The sequence below is a fragment of the Neomonachus schauinslandi genome, chromosome 7 (genome assembly GCF_002201575.2).
Source record: "Neomonachus schauinslandi chromosome 7, ASM220157v2, whole genome shotgun sequence".
NCBI lineage: Eukaryota > Metazoa > Chordata > Mammalia > Carnivora > Phocidae > Neomonachus > Neomonachus schauinslandi.
This window is the reverse complement of record NC_058409.1, coordinates 26,913,834-26,935,024: the sequence shown is the minus strand read 5'-3', so window position 1 is coordinate 26,935,024 and position 21,191 is coordinate 26,913,834. Positions and strand designations below refer to the sequence as shown.

The following is a 21,191-nucleotide window of genomic DNA, read 5'->3' as shown; positions in this document are numbered from 1 at the left end:
AAGTCCTGTCACTCAAAGAGCATGCTGTTTGTATCTCTCACTTTGCCATGTTGTATACAGTGGTTTCTGTCTTACATACTTGCAATCATGGTGTTTACACGACCTTGTGTTGTCTGTCCTCGCTGCATAAGCATTTACTCCACGAAATTCCACAGATTCTGTAATCAGGAGTCTTCATACCAGTATAGTATTTCATTCAGAGCTCTCGTTGTTTACTTAACCAACGTCCCACTGCTGGGCATTCCCGTTAACTCCTTATTTGCATGTGACATTTCCCCCTTATCAACTGTTTAAATAGATCTGAAGTGTGTTAATGGGGTGAAATAGTTTATTTCAAACCGTCCGGGTACATACCATAAATATAATGTCCCAAAATCTTGTACCAATTTATAGTTCCACCAGTGATGCTTCCACCCTTTACCATTGTCTGCTTTGGATGTTACTCTTTAATATAAATATTCATTATCAGGTAGGACCCAAACCAAAATGGCATGATACTGCAGCATTAATGTGGTTTTCCTTGACTGCTAATGAGGATGCACATTCTTTCATGAGTTGGTTAATAATTGCTTTTCTTTCTGTGTTCCCCCTGAATTGCCCTTTGATGTCCTTTGCTCGTTTGTTAGGGCCCCCTTTGAAAATATCTTTGCTTGTGTTCTTGATATAGTAAAGATGTTTGTCTGCAGTGAGGTGGTGTTGAATAAACAAATGGCAAGATAAATGCTAACGGTGGGTGTGTCACATTTGCTGCAAGCATCCTGTTGCATGTTTGGTGCAACACACAGGATCCTCCGTTACCCACCTGAGTGGCAGAGCCCTTCTGCTCTACAAGGCTGCCTGAAGCCTAATTCAACACTGCCTACTTAGCCCCTGCACCATTTCCTCTATGCTTAGTTTCTCAGGCTCTCTAAACATTCCAAGTATAAAGAACAAAACCAAGAGTTGTCCTCGGGAAACCTCAATCTGCATCCCTCTCTCCCTCAGAGCAAGGCCCTGGGGAAAGGGTCAGTATGCAGAGCTGTGTGAAAGGAAAGCCAGCAAAGAGGAGGCAACTGGCTGCCCAGGGCCTCACAGGTTGTGGGTGACGCTGGGCGAAAGGTACACAGACCTCCACCATGGGGAAGTGTTGTCTCTCGGCTCCCTGGGCTCCCTGGGCAGGAAACCAGCCTTGACCAGTCAACATCCACCTGCTCAGCAGACCTATGGGGTGGCGCCCAGATACCTGCAGGGTTTCCTGGCAAAACCACACTCCTGCTCATTCACCTTCTCCTCCTCCCAGCAAACACTTTTCTGAAGCAAATGTGCTGAGAAGAACTGGCGTTTCTGGGAACATGGTCTTGCCAATGGCCACCCTTATCCACCCCCTACATGCACGCATGCACGCATACACACACTCTCTACCCTACCCTCTCCCTCTCTCACCTGACCATGTAGTCTACACAGCCTGGATTCAGCAATTCTCTATCACACCCCTGGGCTTTTGCCTAAAACACACTTTTATTTATTCAAAGATGTGGCCAAGCACTGCAGTAGGTTGAAGATGAGTAAGGAAGACACAGATTCTACCTTCACAGAACCAGCAGAACAGAGGATGGCCCACAATACACTCTCAAATAACATTAACATGGTACCATGTGAGGTTGCTTCACATACAAAGTAAGAAGTAAAATAGGTCAACAGCACAGAGTGACTGCAGGCACAGGGACGAGGAGAGTGACAGTGTGACTGGGTCTCAAGAGTGACTATTTGGGAGAAGAGGGCCACCTGCCAACACCTGGAGAGCAGTGGTGTGGGCAGAGAGTCCCGCAAGGACAAAGATCAGAGATAGGGACAGGCTCAGCATGTCTGAAGGAGAGGACAAGGCACTCTGGTGGAGCATGGCCACGGGGAGAAAGGTGGATGCTGCTCACGAGGGGACTGGCTTTGACTCTGAGTGAGATCGGGAGCCAGCAAGGCATTGAGCAGGGGGTTAACCCCAGGAGATCACTGTGTGAGGAGCAGAGACTATAAGGGGGCGGGAGTGGTTTCCTCCCATTGTCACCCAGTTAACACCTTCTCATCCTTCAGACTGCAGTCCAGTGGGCATTTCCTCTGGGAAGCCACCCCCACCCCCCAACCTGCTCAGATCCCTTGATGAGCCCCATAGCATTAGCTTCCCTTCATCACATCTAGCTCTGCAGTAATTTCATGTGCATTTCTGGTTGTCTGATTAATGTCTGTCTTCCCCACTAGACTCTGAACTCCTTGGGAACAGGTACACCCCTCCTCCGCTCACCTTATATCCCCAGCACCTTGCACGAGACTGGCACACTGTGGGTACTCAATCACTGTGAACAGAATAAATATGCAAATTCCTAGGATCTCAGCCAATTTTTCCACTCCCTTGAGGAATGATTTTCTGCTTATATTTCCTCCCACCTCTGTGCCCCCCACACCTTGCATGTACCCCTTCCACAGAGGCCAGCATAATCACCTACACACACACACACACACACACACCAGACTGTGCTCCAAAGGGCAGGATATGTGTGTGGTCCTTCACTGCACTCCAGGGATCCCCTTCAATCAGGCAGTGTTGCTGTGCATAGAACTGCCTCCCCATATCCACCTCACCCTGCCTCATCCACCTGCTCAAAGACCCCCCACATGAGCTCAGTAGAGTCTGCACCCTAAAGGCAAGTCAAAGGTTGAAACCCCCTCTGTCTCAGTTGAGTGGCATCACCCACAGACAGGTTGGCAGCAGAAGGCCCCCATCCTCTCCTGTACCAGTGACCCTGAAAGAATTCACAGAACAGGAGTGAGCTCTGCTTGCAGAAACACATGGCTATATTTTAGGGCAGCTGGGTGGCACAGTCAGTTAAGCATCCGACTCTTGGTTTTGGCTCAGGTTGTGATCTCAGGGTCTTGAGAGCCAGCCCTGCACTGGGGTCCACACTCAGTGTAGAGTCTGCTTAAGACTCTCTCTTCCTCTCCCTCTCCCCCTCCCCCCTGCGTGTGCTGTCTCTCTCTCTCTCTCTCTCAAATAAATAAATAAATAAATCGTAAAAACAAAACAAAACAAAACACATGGCTGTATTTTGCAAACCAAAGATGAGCATACATAGACTAAGGAATACAACTAGGGACAAAACACTAGATTGTCTGACCTCTGGTCTCACCCTGGAAGTTGGGAAACTGGCCCGTATTTTTAGGGCCAACCACTTTCTCCTATAAAAGCTCAGTGCCCGTGATCCCGGATGCTGTTAGATCCTACTTAACTAATCAGCACTGTTAATTAAAAAAATTTTTTTTCACATGTTCTGAGAAAGCTTAGTAGCTAAGAAATCCTTTTTGCAGAATAAAATGCATTATATTTTTTTAGGGGCAATTTGTATTAAAAGCCTTAAAATGGACATAATCCATGGCCCAGTGATTCTGAGACATGATCGATTTTTAAAGGGCCCCAAAATTGAGCTACAAGAATATCTGTCACACAGCACTGCTTCTGAAATAATATGGTGGAAAACAATCTACATGTCTAGCAGAGAGTAATTACTTAAAGTAATTATGACACATCTGTACAGTGGAATATGCTGCATCCAAAATACTAAAACAATACACAGCACTTATTGAGCACTTACTCCGTGATAGGGACTGCATTAAAAGCTTTACAGACACCATCTCATTTAATTCTCCCTAAGCTGTTAAGTACGATTGTCATCACCACCTCACAGATTAGAAAATCAATATTGAAAAGAATTAAATCATTTGCCCCAGGTCACACAGCTAGTAGCAGGATTCACACCCAGGCAGTGTGACATGGAGACACCAAGTTCTCAGGCATGATGCTCTATGACTTCATACGACGCTATTAAAAAGAGACTGGAGAAGCAAAACCAGTCATATGGGAGAATGTTGATGATACAGTGATAGGTAAAACAAGCGGGTTATTGAATAGGACACACACACTGATCACATTTGTGCAAATGAATGCAAGCAAAGACACAGGGTTTGAAAAGATAACACTGTTGGCATCTTGGTGTAGACCTCTGAGTGGGTGGAAGTGTGTGGTTTTTTTTTTTATGTTTTCTTCTGCTTGTGTTTTCTGATTTTTCTGTAACAAATGTTCTGGTTTTGTACTAAGAAAAAATTTCAAAAGATTAGAAATTTTAAAAATTAATGCTAATGCCAAAAAAATCACTCCCTTGCACTCATCTGCATAAACCCAAATGTCCAGCTGTTGGCCTTGCTTTAAGTATAGATACAACTGCATGCATAGGACTCAGGAAATGGCCTGAAGCCAGCTCACGAGCTCTGGCAGGCTCTTCATGGCCAAGCATCCTCTCAAGGCAGCCAAAGTTTCAAACTGGGAAGAGACAGTACACATTTTCCTACTCTGCCCCCAGCATCCTGCCCTCCCCATCCCCCCAGGACCCTCTCTGGGTATTTGCACCCCCAGAGAGTTAGTGAGCTGACAGCACAGAGCTGTGTGAGCTGGAAGAACCTGGCAGCTTCTGCCCTGGCTTCAGCTGTGGCCTGGGAGCCAAGCCCAGGGACCCTTGGAGCCTGAGACTCTCCATCCCCTGTCGCTGAGTCTAAGAAGGAAGCACTTCCCCAAGTGCCTGAGGGAGGCAGGACAGCCCAGAGACTGGAGTCCCAGAGCTGCAACCACATATACCAGGGCCCCTCCTGGCCTAGCCACCTGCTTCCTGGCCACATGATCTTACCCACGTTATTTCTTCTTCTGAGTCTGTGTCCATACCCATCAAATAAGGAATTAAAATACCAACTTAGAAAAGGACTTATAAGAATCAAAAGAATACATATTAAAATACATCTTATAATGATACCAATGAGTAACATTTCCTGGGCACCAGCTATGGGACAGGCACTCTGTTGAACACTTTATAAGTCTGATCTTACACAGCTCTCACAGCCACCCGATGACAGGCACAGGAGGCAAAATGAAGCCTTAAAGTAGTGAAGTCACTTGCACTTCTAAGTAATGGAGCAGGACTTTCTGTTGCCATGCCTTGGCCCACACCACTCCACCACAGAGCTTGGCATATGTGGGGAACATGGACTTTGTCCAGATGGTTACCACTGCCATGTCTGCCTACTGGGCAGAGGCTTTAGAAAATGGTATGACAATGAGGAACCCCTGCCTTCCCCCCCCCACCCCCCCCAGGCAGCTCACACAGCCACACACCACTTTAGGAAGCCTTCCTGTCAGAGCGACCAAATCTCCCTCACACTCACCCTTGCAGGCAGCCCCAGCCGCCACAGGCAATGGCTTTGCTGCTGAACAACCTATGGCAACCTCCCTCCAGACCTGGCCTTGTGCTCTGGCCACCAAGGCTGCTGGCCCAGCAAGGACAACTCACGCCCTAGGAGTCAGGCCTGCTGGCACCCACACCTAGCACCTGCTCCAAAACCCTTTCAGTCTCAGAAGATCTGGGCCGCGGGCCTGGGGCTCTCAGCCGGCCCGACTGGCCAGAGGGAACCACACGAATCGGAAAAGCAGGACCCTTAAGCAGCCTCTCAAGCGTCCGGTACAGCCCGGGCACCGGCGATGGGCGCGGGCTAGAGTCCGGGTGTGCAAGCGTGCGCGCAGAAGTGAGAGGGCAGCCGGTGTGAGGGTGCTTGTGCACGCGTGGCTCCGAGGGAGAGCCGCTGTGATCACGGTCCCGGGGCGGGGAAGGTCTCCTCCCCCCACCTCGCTGAGAAATCTCAGTGAGTCACCGAGTGGTTCTGCATATTAATGAGCTCGCTGCGGCGAGGGCAGGAGCGGATTTAAAAAGGGGCCCGGGAGGGAGGAGGGAGGCTGCGGAGAGAGCGCGGAGCTGAGCGCAGAAGCGCAGCGCGGCAGCCGAGGCACCCACCGACGGGCGCAGCGGGAGCGAGCGGAGCCGGGAGGCGCGCTCCGGGCAGAGAGAGCCGAGCCGGCCGGGCGCCCTCCCCAGTCCCTGTTCCCGCGCCCTGCGCCCCTCCGGCCAGCATGAGGCTCCTGTCGGCTGCGCTGCTCCTGCTGCTCCTGGCGCTGTGCGCCGCACGCGTGGACGGTGAGTGCCCGGGAGGTCCCTCGTCGCCGCCCCGTGCCGTGCTGGGGCACCCAGGCGCCAACTGCTGGGCTTCCCGGGACCCTGGAGGTTCTGGGTGGGCACCGAGGGAGGTCGGGGGCAGGAGATCCCGCGCGCGGCTGAACGGCACCCCGCGCTCTCTCTTGCAGGGTCCAAATGCAAGTGCTCGCGAAAGGGACCCAAGATTCGCTACAGCGACGTGAAGAAGCTGGAAATGAAGCCAAAGTACCCGCACTGCGAGGAGAAGATGGTTATGTGAGTTCTGGCTCCTCACCGTGAGCGTGTGCGCCCCGCTCTTAACCCGGTGCTGGGGCACAGCTTGGGGCTGGATCGGGCGGGCTAACAAACATTCCTCTGTGCCTCTGGCAAGGCCTTGGACCAGCCTTTGTAATTGCCCAGCGAGTCCTTGGGACGCTGGCGCGACAGTGTGAAAGAGAGTTTGGAAAGAGGGTCACTGTCGGGTGCTCTGGAAACAGCCCTCTGGGATTTCACCCTTGCTAAGATTCAAATGGGCAGCCTAGGTGCTTGCACTGCCCACCTTTCTGGGATGATCAAGGGTTAAGTGGCTCCCGTTGTGCCAACTTTAGAAAATCCGGATTGAAAGCACTCAAAACACACCCAGAACTATTGTACTTGCACCCAAACTGGGAGGCGTGCTGCCTTCCTGTTACTGGAGAGAGAATAAAAACAAATGTCTTTAAGTCCTTAGACCCTCCTTTCAGAGCCTTTTTCTGATCAGGGGACCACAGATGGTCAGTTTTTGGCTTCTAGCGATTTCATTTTGGGACTGATCCTTGATCTTCCCCACCGGCTGGACTCTTGTGGGTCCCTGAGCCTGAGCAGTGCTGTGCAAAGTGTTCTGCTGGGGTTAACGTGCCATGCGGCTGGAGCCCTGCTTAGTGGGGATGCGAGGAATATTTTAAAAACTGGGGCAGAGTGAGAGAACACTGAGTTTCCTTGCTCCTCTGCCTTCCCAATTAACCACTTGAGTCCAGTACCACTGTTTCCCCATCAATACGCACTTGGCCAGGAAGGAAGCCCTTGGCAAAGCAGCTACCAAATATCTGCCACGGACCGTTGGCCCCTCTTCCCCTCCCCCAGCAACAGGACACACTTAATTCTCAGTCTGGGCAAGTGCCTTCTGTCTGCTGGACCTGCTGGCCCAAAGGCCTCCGCACATTGTATGCAAAGGCAGCCCCCACCCCCCACTGCCACCTGGGGGCTGCACAGTCAGGTTCAAGTTAGGGGAATTTGCAAAGCCATCAGGCTTGAGCTGAACCCCACTGCCTTTCCACCCAGGCACTTAAATTAATCTCTTGTCCCTGCCCCCTTGCCTTGCAAACCCAAGTCCCGAAAAACTGCCAGAAAATCCTTTTTGGTGAGGTCCAGGGTTACACAAGCTGAGAGAGGAGTTACAAGCCCCCCACCCCATGGTTCCCAGCTCGGGGGCTGGAGATGACAGGGTCTGCACTCCTCTAAGTGCTGAAAACCACCCCATCCCCCAAGGCAAGGTGTCAAGACCTTTCAGGGAAGGAGAAGCAGGGTATGGGGTGCAGAGCCATCTCCAAAGGACAGAACCCTCAATAAACAGGCTTACTCCTTTTCCTGGCAAAACTTTTTAGAATAGAGAAGAAACTGACAGCAGCGGGCAGATGCGGGAAGGCCTTACGCAGCCTTGTGAAAACTTGTAGTGGCCTCTGGAGGTCCGAACACAGTCAGCGTCTCCAAAACCTGATTCACTCACACCCAGGTCCCCGCCCATCCCTGAAGGGCTAAACACCCTCTCCCGTCCCAAGCTCCTAAGAGTCTCTAGATCAGACAAGGGGCCAGCACTTTTTGCCAAAGCAGGTTTTCAGCACAAAAGCTGAACAAAAGCAGGTTTTGCAGCTCACCCTGAGTCACCCAGAAATCTCTGATGAGGCTGGGGGTGGGGTGGGGAGGGCAGTCAGCTTTGCAAGTGGGAGTTCTTGCACCCGGAGACTCCAGATCTTATAAAGGGCAATTTGTGTCATATGTCCACTGAACTCTTGCCAAAACTCTCGGCACCCAGAACCACTGAGGAGAGAGGACGCAGGACCCAGAATTTCTGAGTAACTGCTGGGAACAGAAATCCTCATGTCTCCACCCCGCAACCAATTTTCACAGGCCCAATATTGTGACAAGCATTTGAGGACTGTGCTGGGAGGGTCGAGTGCCCTCCCCTGCTGCCCCTCCCTTCAGGACTGGGCATCCTCAGCCTGTACAGTGACCTAACTGAGGAAGGGCTTTTCATCAGGTTTGGCCACATCCTTTCTTTCGGAGGGCAAAAGCAGTATTGTAGACAGAGAGCAGTGGGCTAAATTCCCGCAGAGCAACCAGGTACCGCAGAGAGGAGAAGAAGCACACTTCCCCTGAAGCCTGGCCCTGTGCTGGACACCTAGAAGGAGGGACAGAACCAGGGGAATGACTGGTCTCAGGGAAGGCCAGCGAAGGCAGAGCCCAGTCCACAGGCACTAGCAGAAGATCCACACCTGCTCGAGGAAGCTGAGGCTGTGGTGGGGGCCTTGGAAACTCAGAGCACAGAGAAGGGAAGAGAACAAGTTGCCCAGAAATATTCTGCCCCTATACTGGTGGCAAGATTCTTTTCTCCCTGTCAACTGGGACAGTCGGTTCATGGTGGCCCTGCTCCCATCTAGAACTTGACATGTGCCCTGGCACTTTATCTTTGGGAACCTGTGGGGCCCTAGCTGACCTCTCTCCTTCCCTTCTTGCTCTTCCCATTCCAGCCCCCAACTGCCCCTCTTTGGCCCCACAGCTCATTCCCCTGCACCCAGTCCACGAACATCCCTTGCTCGTGCTGTGACCTCTCAGGGAATGGCCCCTCTCCCCTTCCACTTTTTCAGGTCCCCTACGTGGTCCCTCATTCTGGAATACCATCCTTCTTCACCCACCCAGAAGCTTCCTCCTAAATCCTGCCACCCTAGCTCAGCCCTGGCTGAGAGGGGCGTAGAGGTTCTGGGCAGCAGTCCTGCCTCCCCGTCCAGGCTGGAGCTCACACACTAAGGCTTCTCCTTCCCCCTGGCCATCCCATCTTCCATGACAAATACTAATGACAGTAACTCTTCACTGTGCATCTACCAGGTGCTAGGCATTCTCCATAGATTATATCATCTCATCACCCAATAATCCTAAGAGGTATGTCATATAATTAGACCCATTTTACAGATGGGCAAACTCATTCAGAGTTTACCCAAGGTCCACAGACAGACCTGGGATTCATACTCTGTATGATTCCACCTGCTTCCCTCCCACACGGCTAGGGCCTCCACTGGCTTGGAACACTGGCTGACGGAGGCCTGAAGGGAGGTCTTACTTTCTTGCCGGAGGCTGAGACAACAGGGACTTCATGCTCAGGAATCAAAAGGGGCTTCAAGGCCAGCAAGACTTAACTTCAAGATCTGTAATGCCTAGCCCAGGGACAATCTTCAGAGGATCAAGTGGAACTGGGGTTTGAAGGGTCAGACAGAGACCACCTCTCCACCTCTCCATCCCAGGTTCAGAGCAGCTGGAAGAGTCCCCTGAGCTTTGTTCTCTAAGGGAGGCATAAGCCCTGTAAACGACAGCCTCATGGGGGTAGGGACGGGGTAAGGGGACTATCCCAGATTCTAAGGGCTCCAGGGGAAAAGTGAGAGCCTAAGGGGACACCCAGAAACTCCCAAAGAGCCAGCCAGGCAGTGAGCACATGGGCACGCTCCCATGAAAGGAGGGAGGAGGCCACAGTCTCTCAGTGTCCTGACTGGGACAGACCAGGGCCACCCACAGGCCACACTGAGGGGCTTCATTCAGGTTCCTCAATCCTCCACCCCATGCTGCTCCATTTCAGCATCACCACTAAGAGCGTGTCCAGGTACCGGGGTCAGGAGCACTGCCTGCACCCCAAGCTGCAGAGCACCAAGCGGTTCATCAAATGGTACAACGCCTGGAACGAGAAGCGCAGGTACGGCCCACCTCCTCGCCCCTTCCTTCCCACCTTCCCCCCAGCTCCAGATCCTAGACTCTATCTAGCTCATCAAGCCCCATCTAATGGGGGAACACCCACCACAGTAGCCACAGCAAGCAGATAGCCAGCCCTGCTTATCGAGCCCCACGCGGTAAGGAATTCACCACTTCCCAAAGCAGGCAATTCCTCTTTTGGACAATTGTAAGCATCGAAAATGTAACCTTTTGTGAACTAAAGTTTGCACCATGCTAACTTTTTAAGTTGTAGTCTTAATTCCTCTTCTTTTTAAAGTAACTTAAGGTCTCCGATCCTCAGTTTCCCTCTGTCAAATGAATGAGCAAGCACCTGGAGTGGCTCTCTGTGATTCTTGTGTGGTAAAACACGACCACTCAAGTAACTAGGGTTTATTAACTGTAACACCGGGTACAACAACACAAGATGATGAGGACAGTGCCTCGCCAGCAACATTCCCTCCCCTCAAAGTGCTGCATGCTCCCTGCTGCCTGGAAAGATGAGAGATTCCCTCCCATGCAGGTGCAGGGAGGGACCTTGGGCTTGACCCTTTAAAATCAGAGCTACTCCTAATCTCAGAGGGCAGCAGCAGCCAGATGACCATAGCCATGAACCAGACTCCTGTCCTCTCTGGGCTCTGTTTCTCCATAATCAGAAAATGACTTTCTATCTCTAATCTCCTGGGGTCCTATGTTTGGCAAGTTCCTGGTTTCCTCATACCACATACAAGAGAGCCTGTCCCAGAGCACACCGACTCCTCACACACTCAGGGCCTGTCTACACCTGTACCTACCCAGCATGTTCCGAGAAGCGCTTGCGTGCACACACACAGAGGGGACTTCCTCCAGAGCTGCTGCCAGCACCTCATCCTGCAGAGGGGGAAACCAAGGCTAAGTGGAGGTGGGGAGTAACTTCCCTGGGAGCACAGGGCAGGAAGCCAGGCCTCGCAGGGTCACTTTCACCCTGCCTAGAGTGGGTGCCTGAGCTACCCTTCCCATTGTCCCACCCAGCCCTTGCACTGTAAGCTCAGCCCAGGACCAGCTCTCCACTGGCTGACACTTGGGCCCAAGCCCAATACCTGAGCCTTCTGTGCTGCCTCCAAAACTGCCTTGTTTGCAGTTGCTTGAAATAGAAACTGATGAGAGTGAGAGATTATTTTCTATAAATCTGATGGGAATGAAGCCCTCTTTCTGGTCAGGGCAGGTGGCTCACGTGGCAGAAGCAGGACCTGCCCCTTCCACTCTCACTCTCCAGGCCCTGCGTCATCAAAGTGGAACGAGGCTAACCTCGGGGCCAGTCCGTGGAGGGGGTTGAGGACATCTCCACCAGACTGCTGGCAGACACTGTGGCGGTTTGCACACTTTGTCCCTCAGCCCTCCACCTGGGCCCTAGCTCTGATGAAGAGGAGGCAGGCATGGGACAATGCTGCCCTGCTCTTTTGATTTCGGCAAATTCCAATGACGAGAGCATCTCCGTTACCAGGCCTCCCGTCACTTCATTACAAAATGAGCTCGTCCTCTTTCTGGGGAAGCTGAGGCATCCTGGGAGAAGAAGGGGGCAATTCCTTGCCATCCACCTGTAAAAGGTTGAAAATGTCTCCATGAATGTACAATGGAGAGAAAGGAACTATCTCGAAGTCCCCTTTGCAGAGACAGTGAGAGAATGCTAAACATAGGGTAGAGGAAGGAGAAGCCAGCCCGGCAGCCCAGGCCCATGGAGCCAGACTAGCAGATCCGCATCTCAGAGCCCCCAGCTTCCGGCTGCCACGGGAAGCAGCGCATCAGGCAGAGCACAATTAGGTGATCCTACTCAGGAATCAGGAAGGAGGCAGAGGAATCTGAGCATGGCCCTGGAACAGCCATGGGGCAGAAGAGAAGGGATTTAAGTACCTAAAGAGAGACAGTCTGGAAGGTGAGGGGGAAAGACCAGCTTGGGAATGCACACAGGGCCACAACCACTAGAGGAAGTGATCTTGAGCCACAGGCCTCCCCGACAGCCCTAGCCCCAGCCCTACTACCACCCTTCAGTCTTCAGGCAGCAGCTTCTAGAACTAGCATTTTTCTGGAGGACATGCATTCTCTGGGCAAAATACAAAGAAAGATGCAATCCTAAATTGAAGGAGGGGCTACCTGTCCTCCCATGTCGCATCCCTGCTCGTGCTGCCAACAGACCTCGTTCCCACCACTGACATTCAGTGTTCATAGGGAAAATCTGAAGTCCCCTGTGCCTCAATTTCCTCACATATAGACACGGTTTGCTCCATAGGGCTTTGGGGATTGCGGAGGTGGAGGCTGTTGAGAATGCACAAAGCCAGATTTGGGTAAGCTTTTGTGGTCCGTGTGATGACCTCTGAAGGGTTCCCCACTCCTACTGCTACTTCTCCCAAGCTCCGGAATCCCTGGGAGGGGCGCTCCTGAAGACAAGGATGAAGCAGCTTAGCCACTGGCCTGTGGATCGTCTGTGTCACATCCTGAACCACTGACATGGGTATTTTCTCTTCCTAGGGTCTACGAAGAGTAGGGTGAAAAATCCCACATGGGAAAACTTCATACCAGCTGGGAGAGGAGCAAAGGACTCTGCAGATAAAAAAAACAAACAAACAAACAAACAAACCTTTTCTTTCTCACAGGCATAAGACACAAATTATATATTGTTACAAAGCACTTTTTACCAAGGGTCAGTTTTTACATTTTATAGCTGTGTGCGGAAGGCTTCCAGATGTGAGACCCTTCTCTCGTGCTCCAGACTTTATCACACACTGCTTTCTACCGAAAAGGGGGAAACTTATGCCTTTCCTTTGTAAAAAAAAAAAAAAAAGCTTTTTCTGTATTTGTCCAGACATCACTACATCTGAGCTTTATAAGCGCCTGGGAGGAACCCAGAGCTTGGTTTAAACATTTCATAGCAGCATTGCTCCGTTGCTAATGCAGGAAGCTTCTGCTCAGAGGTCCTGGCGCCTCCACACAGCTGCCATGAGCTCTCCTGGGCTCATGGTTGGTCACAGCCTCAGGGGGACTCCACGGTGGCCCCTGTCACTGGGCAAGCAGAAGCCGATCTCTCTGCATCTGTTCTTTAAGGAACTTGAGTTTGGCTGCCAGAGAAATGTGCTTCATCCCCACCCCACCCCCCCAGTTTATTTTTACATACTCTAGGAAACATCTCCAAGATTTTGGGATGGCAAAGCATAGGGTCCTTAAGGAAGGGGTTGGGTCTTCTCTCCTTCTTGTGAAAGGTTCACTGCTTCAGTACTGAATGCTCTGGAAGCCCGTGAAGTTCCCAACACTGTTAGCAAAACCTGACAAGAAAACTTAAAAATCTACCCAGATACACACAATGCACAGCTACAGACACACATTCTATCAATGATGGAGAACCTTCGGAGCATGTTTCTTTCCCTCGTTGCAACAGAACAGGCAGGACAGAAGCATTCTATCTGTGATTCCCCACGTAATTCTTCAATGTTAAACAGTGCAGTCCTCTTCTGAAGGCCGAAACAGCCACATGCCCTTTTCTCTGTAAATATTCTCTTAAGAACGCCCCCTCCACACACTGCCCCTTCAGTACATGCCTCATTGTACGGCTGTGTCATATGCTATGCACACGTCAGAAACCATTAGCCTTGCATGCAGGTTTCATATTCTTTCTAAGACAAAAACAAAAGTAATAAAATATATTTGAAATGTACCAAAATTCTAGACTACTGACTTTTTTTCTATTCAGTGAGGCCAGGATGACAATCAAATGTTTACCACAATGTGAATAAACAGGGACAAATGCATTGGGAAGGAAGGAAAACTGGCATTTCCCAAATACCTGTAAATACCGTCACCTTTGTGGAACACCATTACGGTGCTAAAGCAGGAGGCAATTCACATAAAGCACTCAGGACACCAGGGCATGACGAACACTTGGTAAATGTCAGCACGCTTGATAGTCACAAGAGCAGGCCACTCTATACTTTGCACAAACCACCCACAGCCCCACATCCCTCTGTACCCAAATCAGCCAGGCCCTGAAATAGGCCTCTCTGTGCCCACCTGTGTCCCCCACATGCCACAGAACTGCCTAAAGGGGCAGCCTCCACCTGTCTGCACTTTTTGTGCACTACCCTAGGAACCAGGAGCCAGACACCCATGTGCATGTCACTTCTGAGGATGGTTTCCTGACATGCACAGCTGCCTCGGCCAACACTTACAGGGACACACAGCAAATACCTCACCCAGCCTTGGAGGAAGCAACCCCTGACCAAGACCTCTCTCAACCTGGAGAGGGCTCATGGCAAACTGCAAGTCGTTCTCAGGCAACTATAGGAAGTGCTGACTCCATCCTGGCTCTGACGTGGCCTGTGGTTCCTGTGTCCACTGGTGATGAGACAGGCCAGCAAAGACAGGGAGCACCAGAGCTGGAAAAGTCGGGAAGGCTTAGGGAATTCAGAGGGGCATCAGGAACACCAGCCACGCCCCACCTGAACATCCGGGGAAACCAGCCACAGCTCCAAACTCTACCCGCCGTTTCATGCATGTCTCTTCCTCTCCCTTGTCTCTGCCGGGCCGTCTGGCCTGCCAGTGAGCCATGGCTGGGGCCAGCCTCCCCAACCTCATGGGCAAGGAAGCCGGCCACAGCTTTCCTAAGCAACCTCCTATACACGGAAGACACCAGCCTGCTCTTAGGAACCTTAGGGTATTTTCCTGTCCTCCTCTTTTTGAAAAGTTGGACAGATATTCCCAGAGGTCACCAAGAAAACAATAAAACCCACATTTTCTTACTTGTACGGTAACCTCTCCCAGCTTCCTCTTCACCGGACCGCTCTGATATGTGCCACCAGAGGGCAGCAAGGAGCGGGTGCACTGCCGCCCAGGGCTCTCAAGATCCCCCTCACAGTGACAGCAGTAAACCAGTGGTCAGTGTGGCCTGTGAGCCAGACCCTGTGCTGAGGACCTTACCCATCTTATCCCACTGAATCCTGCTGACAACCACAGCAGGGGATTCTATCATTAGCTCCACTTTATGGATAAGAAAACCGAGGCCCAGTGAGGTGGATACACTGCCCACGTTCACAAAGCTACCAGGCGGTACACACACGGGATTTGAACCAGGCTTTTGCTCCCTGAAGTACACACTGTCTCACCGTTCCTGTTGACCTCGGGCCAGCAGGAGACTCTGCCGTGCCCTCACCCGGGGCTTACCTCCTGTTTACTGAAGAGAGATTAATCATCCAGTCAACATGCGCCACACAGAGAGCCAGCCTTAGCCAGGGTTGTCTTGAGTGTGCCTCATTCATCTTTTGGAGGCAGAAGACCGCACCCCCCATGTGCTCCTCCCTTCTCCAGCATGGACCCCACAGAGCAGGCCCGACCACCATGCCATCGCTACTTGGGCCCACACCTGGTAGACGCAAATTCTGCTTGAGAAGCAGCAGCTGGAGACTTTACCTGCCACGACCAAATCGCTTCAACAAGCAAGATGACTGTGCCAGCATCCAGTTAGACTCAACATTTTAGCTAGAAACAAGGTGAAACCATTTTTGGTTTCAAAAATTAACTCAAAGCTGGATTTGAAAAGAATCAGCCCCGCTTCATAATGAGAGCTGACATTGTGGGATGAGTAGTAGGCATGTCTAATTGGATACAAATGAGACTCTCATCTCATAGTCAGTTATTCCCCAGAGCAAAAGGGAAGGTGAAGCAACAGGCTCTTTCTTTCAACCCATTGTTTCGTTAAAGGCAGCCCTCGAACAAGAATCATTCCTAAATTACAAAGGCTTTTGTCCCTTTGAAATAATGGTCTGCAAAGGCAGATTGGAGTTAAGTACACGCATTAGTACAGTCAAAAACATTTTATAAACTGAGAAAATGACAAGAGAAAGAATAACCTTCAATTCCTTGATCACTGCTAAGATACCAATGCTTCTGATTCCCTGCACTTTGAGGGGCAACAAAGTTTAATAAAAAGCTGTAACCACCAGGGCGCCTGGGTGGCTCAGGCGTTAAGCGACTGCCTTCGGCTCAGGTCATGATCCCAGGGTCCTGGGATCGAGCCCCACATCAGGCTCCCTGCTTGGTGGGAAGCCTGCTTCTCCCTCTCCCACTCCCCCTGCTTGTGTTCCCTCTCTCGCTATGTCTTTCTCTGTCAAATAAATTAAAAAAAAAAAAAAAGCTGTAACCACCACCACAGACAGTATTTACTGAGTGCTTTCTCAACAAACACTTTTAGTAGTCCCATTTTACAGATGGGGAACTTAAGGCTTAGAAAAGCTGAGTAACTTGTCCAAGTGGTCTTCAGCAGTGTTAAATCTTTGGACACTTCCAGGTAGGATGACCGAATGTCCTGGTTTGCCTGAGACAAGCCTGGTCTTTGATTGTCGTCCCAGTGTAATTATGAAGTGTTTCCTTTTGCTCTCTTAAAAGAGTTCTAGTGTGATTGACTAAAATTGTGATTGCTCCACTTACAGGGCCTGGAAGGAATGTACAGAGGGTTTGGGATTGTGTGGTATCTGAGAAATGTTTAGTCAGTTTCCCCCCTTGAACAACCTACTCCTAAGCTAGCCCAGAATCTTCCTGGGCAATCTCCTGGTTTCTCCTGTTCTGCCCTGGTCTGCCTCCTCTGCTAAATAAAAATTGGAGCTGGCGCCCGTGGACTGATCTCTGGGGAGCAGGCACATGGTACTCTGGAGACCCATCTGTTCAATGAAGACCCAAATCAAAATCCCTATCCCCCTCTCGGTGTCTGTTCACATGAGATTCCCCAGACAATTGGGAGTATCAGATTCTGGTTTCAGGAGAACAAAATCAGCGGAGCAGCTGTACTTCCCAGAGGACTGAGGAAAATCGTTCCTTGATGATGTGGTTGGCATGCACTGCGAGTGGGGGATTAGCTACTTCAGAGGAGTGGTAATGGGATATGGGCCTCTGACATCTTATTCCGATGCACGGATCCTGGGGAGGGCTGAAGCATATCAGGAAGATAGGGGAAACCCTGTAGACCCGAAGGTGCACTCCCTCTCTCCACATCAGTTCTGAGCACATCTCCCCTCCAACTGCCCGCCGCCGGTTTTGGTCAAGTCTGGAGCCCTTTCCTACCACAGGCTGCTGACTTGCTTCCTTCTCTGAGCCTGGAAGGAGCTGCGGTGAGAGACAGGGCAGAGCCCCAAGACTCAGAGTATGCTGGAGCCTCACTTCGCTAAGCCACCTGGAGCTGTGGCAGCTTGGCGGCAGGGGGGGGCGGGGCGCGGTAGCGGTGGTGCACGTAAGCCCTTCAGTCTCACTGACTCAGCTCAGCTGTCCTCTCCATGTTTAGCCCTTGGGCTGGCATCCTGCTTCTGAGGCCGCAGGGTATGTCCAGCTGATGCTCTGCGTGACCTGCTCTGCCCCAGGTCCGTAAGGGGTTCTCTGTACCTCTCCCCTTCCCCATCTATTCAAACGCCCCTCATGGGATAGATCACAGAAGGGGCCTGGGCCCCAGCTCCATGTTCCAGCCCCAAGTGTCTGCAGAGCTGGGAATGCAGGCTTCGAGCCAGATGGGCCCATTCAAATCCTGGCTCCTCTCCTTAAAAGCTGAGTGACTATGGACAAGTAACTTAATTTCTCCCAAGCCCAACTTTAGAGTTGAGCATTAAATGTCTCAAGACAGAAAGTAAAAATTCAATACACAGTTACTTATTATTATTACCATCCTACCTTTAAAATTTCCAACATAACATGACATTTATCAGGCATAAAAAGGTCAGATGTGGGGGCACATATCTACCAAGAAAAGAAATTGGAACCTCAATGAACTTCCATACCTCAGTTAATCACTTATAAAATAGGAATAATAATAATGCTTAGTCTCAAAGAATTTTTTGAAAAACACTAAATGAGAAAATTAAGTAGAATATGTAAAACTTTGTGCGGCACATAATAGGCACACAGTAAATTGGCAGCTAATAACAATAAATTCATGTTAGTCACAGAATGTATTTAACAATTTAGCAAAGACTCTTACATCTGGGGGGAAAAAACACCTTGTACCCAGTAGCTAAGTTTCTTTAAAGTTATATATTTTTAAACTGCTTTTGGATGCTGGGCACCCCCCCCCCCCCGAAAAGCTGGTAAATGCAATGCTTCCTTCTCCCTGAAAAAAAATGCATAGACTATTTTACAAACAATTTCAGAAGATTCTGGGATTCCCCCAATGTCATCCTTATGAGTCCTTAGATTCTGTGTGAGTAATTCCTGCCTTAGACCATTCCAGATGGGGCATCAAGAGGCTGCTTGAATGCTTCTACTACCAGGAGTCCCCCAATTCATAAAGCAGCTCACTCTGTTGTTGGAAAAACTGCTAAAAAGTTGTACAATTCTTCCTTGAACCAGGATACTAAAAGATGCTTCCTGAGGTCTATCTTTGGAGCAACACAGAGGTAGAAGGATGCCTTTTCCAGGTGCCAGCCCTTGGCATTTGTGGAAGGCAGGACCCAGGCCGTGACACGTCTGATCCTCTCCAGGCTAACCCTGTGCATCCTCTCAGCCATTCTAGGGGACGACTGCCAGGCCCTTTGCCATCCAGGTCACCCTGCCCAAACCACCTCCTGCCATGCCTGTGGTTCTTTTCCTCTATCTAGGATATTGTGCTTTTATGAACGCCTCCTAAGTCCCAGCTACTGTTCTTAGCCACCTTATCACATCCATTAGGGCAGGCATCTACCTGATCCCCAAGGCCTCATCATATAAGAGCAGAGTTTCATGCTACACACACTCCCCTCTCCAACCCTGTTTTGGGCCAACTGATCTTATGAACCTAAGTGCACCACTGTACATCTGTCCCAATTAAATTTAGTCTCGCTGATTTCTTCCCTGACACTCTAAACCTTTCAGGAGTGTCTGGAATTCACATTCTATCACCCAGTGTATTAATTCTGTCTCTCAGCTTTGAGACGTTTGCAAATCCCATCCAAGGTAAGGCAATCAGTAAGACTTACACATCTCCCTGTGTTAAGCTCGAGGCAAAGTGCCTTACACATGTTGTCATTAAATTTTCACATCAACTCTGTGAATTAGGCATTGACATCTGTACTATCATCCCCGTTTCATAAAACACAACTGAGTCTGATGGAGAGTCTATCACTTGTGTAAGGCCACCCAGGTACCCAAGACCCAAGCCAGGATTTTGACCCAGGCCCGTCCGAGTCACACTATTTTCCGCACCGAATGACATTTTTTCCGAGGTATGTCCGTCTCTCCACCAAGGCTGTGGGATCTCTGACAACAGTGAATAGGTTTTGTCTCCGGATTCCCAGCCCCTGGCGAGTGCCTGGTGCAGAATAGTTGTCTTATGACTAAGAGGAAAGCAAGGAAAGGGGTCACAGGGCTGAGCCCTGAAGTTCAGGTTCTTCTCTTAGAGCATTTAGTCTACCCTGTGGAACATTAGGATACGTTGATGTCCACGCATGACCAGAAGGTTCCGTGTCCCCAGCCGCCAGGATCGCGCTGGGCTGTGGCATCCATTCACTCAGTCGTTGGAAAGCTGACCCAGAACAGTGGCCTCGCATCCCTCCCACACCCCCCTGCACCCGAGCCCAGCCGGGGGCTCTCCCAGCGCGCCCCCCACTCCTCCCGCTCCACAGCCGGCCTCCTCAGCACAGGGGGCTCCGTGGTGGCAGAGAGAAGGTTCAGGAAGCCTCCGGCTCGAGACTTCTCAAATGTTCCTGACGAACTCAAAACACTCCTTTTCATGAAATGGACTCTGGAACGAACTCCCAGAACTTTCATTCCGAGGAATCAGGCCGAGGGAACAGGCTTAAGACAATGACCGAACAGCGCCCCGCTGGTGTCAAACCACGGTCTGTGTGCCGAACCGGTTCCGTCCACACAGCACCACGTTTCCAAACACACCCCTCTCGTGGCATACAACCCCTACCACGGCCTGTTCCTTCTACTACGGGCTGCAAGGTCTTAATTCTTCTGAGAACTATCAAGCAGGAGTCCCACTGAAGATACCCACATGGGTTAACAGACGGAAAGACAGACCCAGGGAAGACCCGGCGCTCACGTGAAGGAGAAAGAGCGGGGGCGCCATCTTGTGGTGACTTCACAACTTGCAAGCCTAACTTACCCCTTCCGCGGTAACACCATCCCGGCCTCTCCCTCTTCACTTGGGAAGCCCCTTCCCCAGCCTGTGAAGCCTAAGGGGCACTGTGAACCACGGTGTCCACGCCCAGCGGTAGAGACCATCCCTGACCCAGGATGGCCAGTCAGAGCCCAGCACCGACGCCCCCAGCACGCTGATTGGCTGAGGCGAGGACACATGACCCAAGAAAGCCAATCAGGGACTTCACACAAGATTTACTAAGAGAAGCTGGAGCAACAGGCTTCTCTTTCCTATGATCACAAGCAATAAGGATATGGACTCAGGGCATCGCGGGTCGTATTTGGGATCGTTTGAAGAAAACCTGCCCGAGCACAAAGCCAACACAGAAGGAATCGGGGCAGAGAAATGGAGGGCCGGGACTACAACCACATGGGTTAGCCCCTAGATCAAACTCTTCCTGAACTTATACCCACGCTCCTCAGGTATAGGAGCCAACTCGTTCTGGTTTTGCTTAAGCAAGAATCAAGTCTCTGTCACTTGTAATCAAGAGACATTACACATCTATAAAAGTAAAAGAAAAAAATTAAGCCCAGTTGCAGAAAATAAATAATGCGTACATTAACTTTATAATAAGGCTTTTAAAAGCAAATAACTATTAATACCAGCTCTACTAAATTCAAATGAAATAATTACATGATACAATAAATCCTAAAGCCATGGATCTTGATCTAATAGATTAAAATATAAAGTTAGTGGGGAAGAAAGATCTCCACCAACAGGTCAACAAGAAGTGATTGCTGAGTATAAAAGAACCTTTTCTGAGTATTTTGTATTGTCAAATCTCTCTTTGCAGCATGTGTGGCAATATGGAAATATCCTCAGGAACTGTTGGATAAACCCTTTTCAGCCAATAAAGTCATTTTTAGGAGTCCATCCTGAGAAAAGAATCCCAATCAAGGAAAATGATACTTGCATGGAGATGTTCACTGCAGCATTATTTACAACAGGTATAAATAAATAAATCAGCAAACTCAAAAGGTTAGGATACATGAATGTTATGTAACATCAATTTCATT

The 21,191-nt window shown here is 50.4% G+C and overlaps 1 protein-coding gene across 1 annotated transcript; it reads left to right on the top strand.

Moving 5' to 3' along the window:
- Window positions 1-5,783: 5,783 nt before the first annotated feature.
- Window positions 5,784-13,710, top strand: CXCL14 (C-X-C motif chemokine ligand 14). Its single transcript, XM_021701894.2, has 4 exons — window positions 5,784-6,041; window positions 6,209-6,314; window positions 9,922-10,035; window positions 12,555-13,710. The coding sequence occupies exons 1-4, from the start codon at window positions 5,978-5,980 to the stop codon at window positions 12,568-12,570; spliced, it is 300 nt and encodes a 99-aa protein (XP_021557569.1). The 5' UTR covers window positions 5,784-5,977; the 3' UTR covers window positions 12,571-13,710.
- Window positions 13,711-21,191: the final 7,481 nt, after the last annotated feature.

Excerpts from the sequence above, each read along its gene's own strand:
- CXCL14 (XM_021701894.2), top strand. The coding sequence starts at position 5,978 with ATGAGGCTCCTGTCGGCTGCGCTGCTCCTGCTGCTCCTGGCGCTGTGC. Across the intron at positions 6,042-6,208 it reads GTGCGCCGCACGCGTGGACG|GGTCCAAATGCAAGTGCTCG; the intron begins GTGAGTGCCCGG and ends TCTCTCTTGCAG. Across the intron at positions 6,315-9,921 it reads TGCGAGGAGAAGATGGTTAT|CATCACCACTAAGAGCGTGT; the intron begins GTGAGTTCTGGC and ends GCTCCATTTCAG.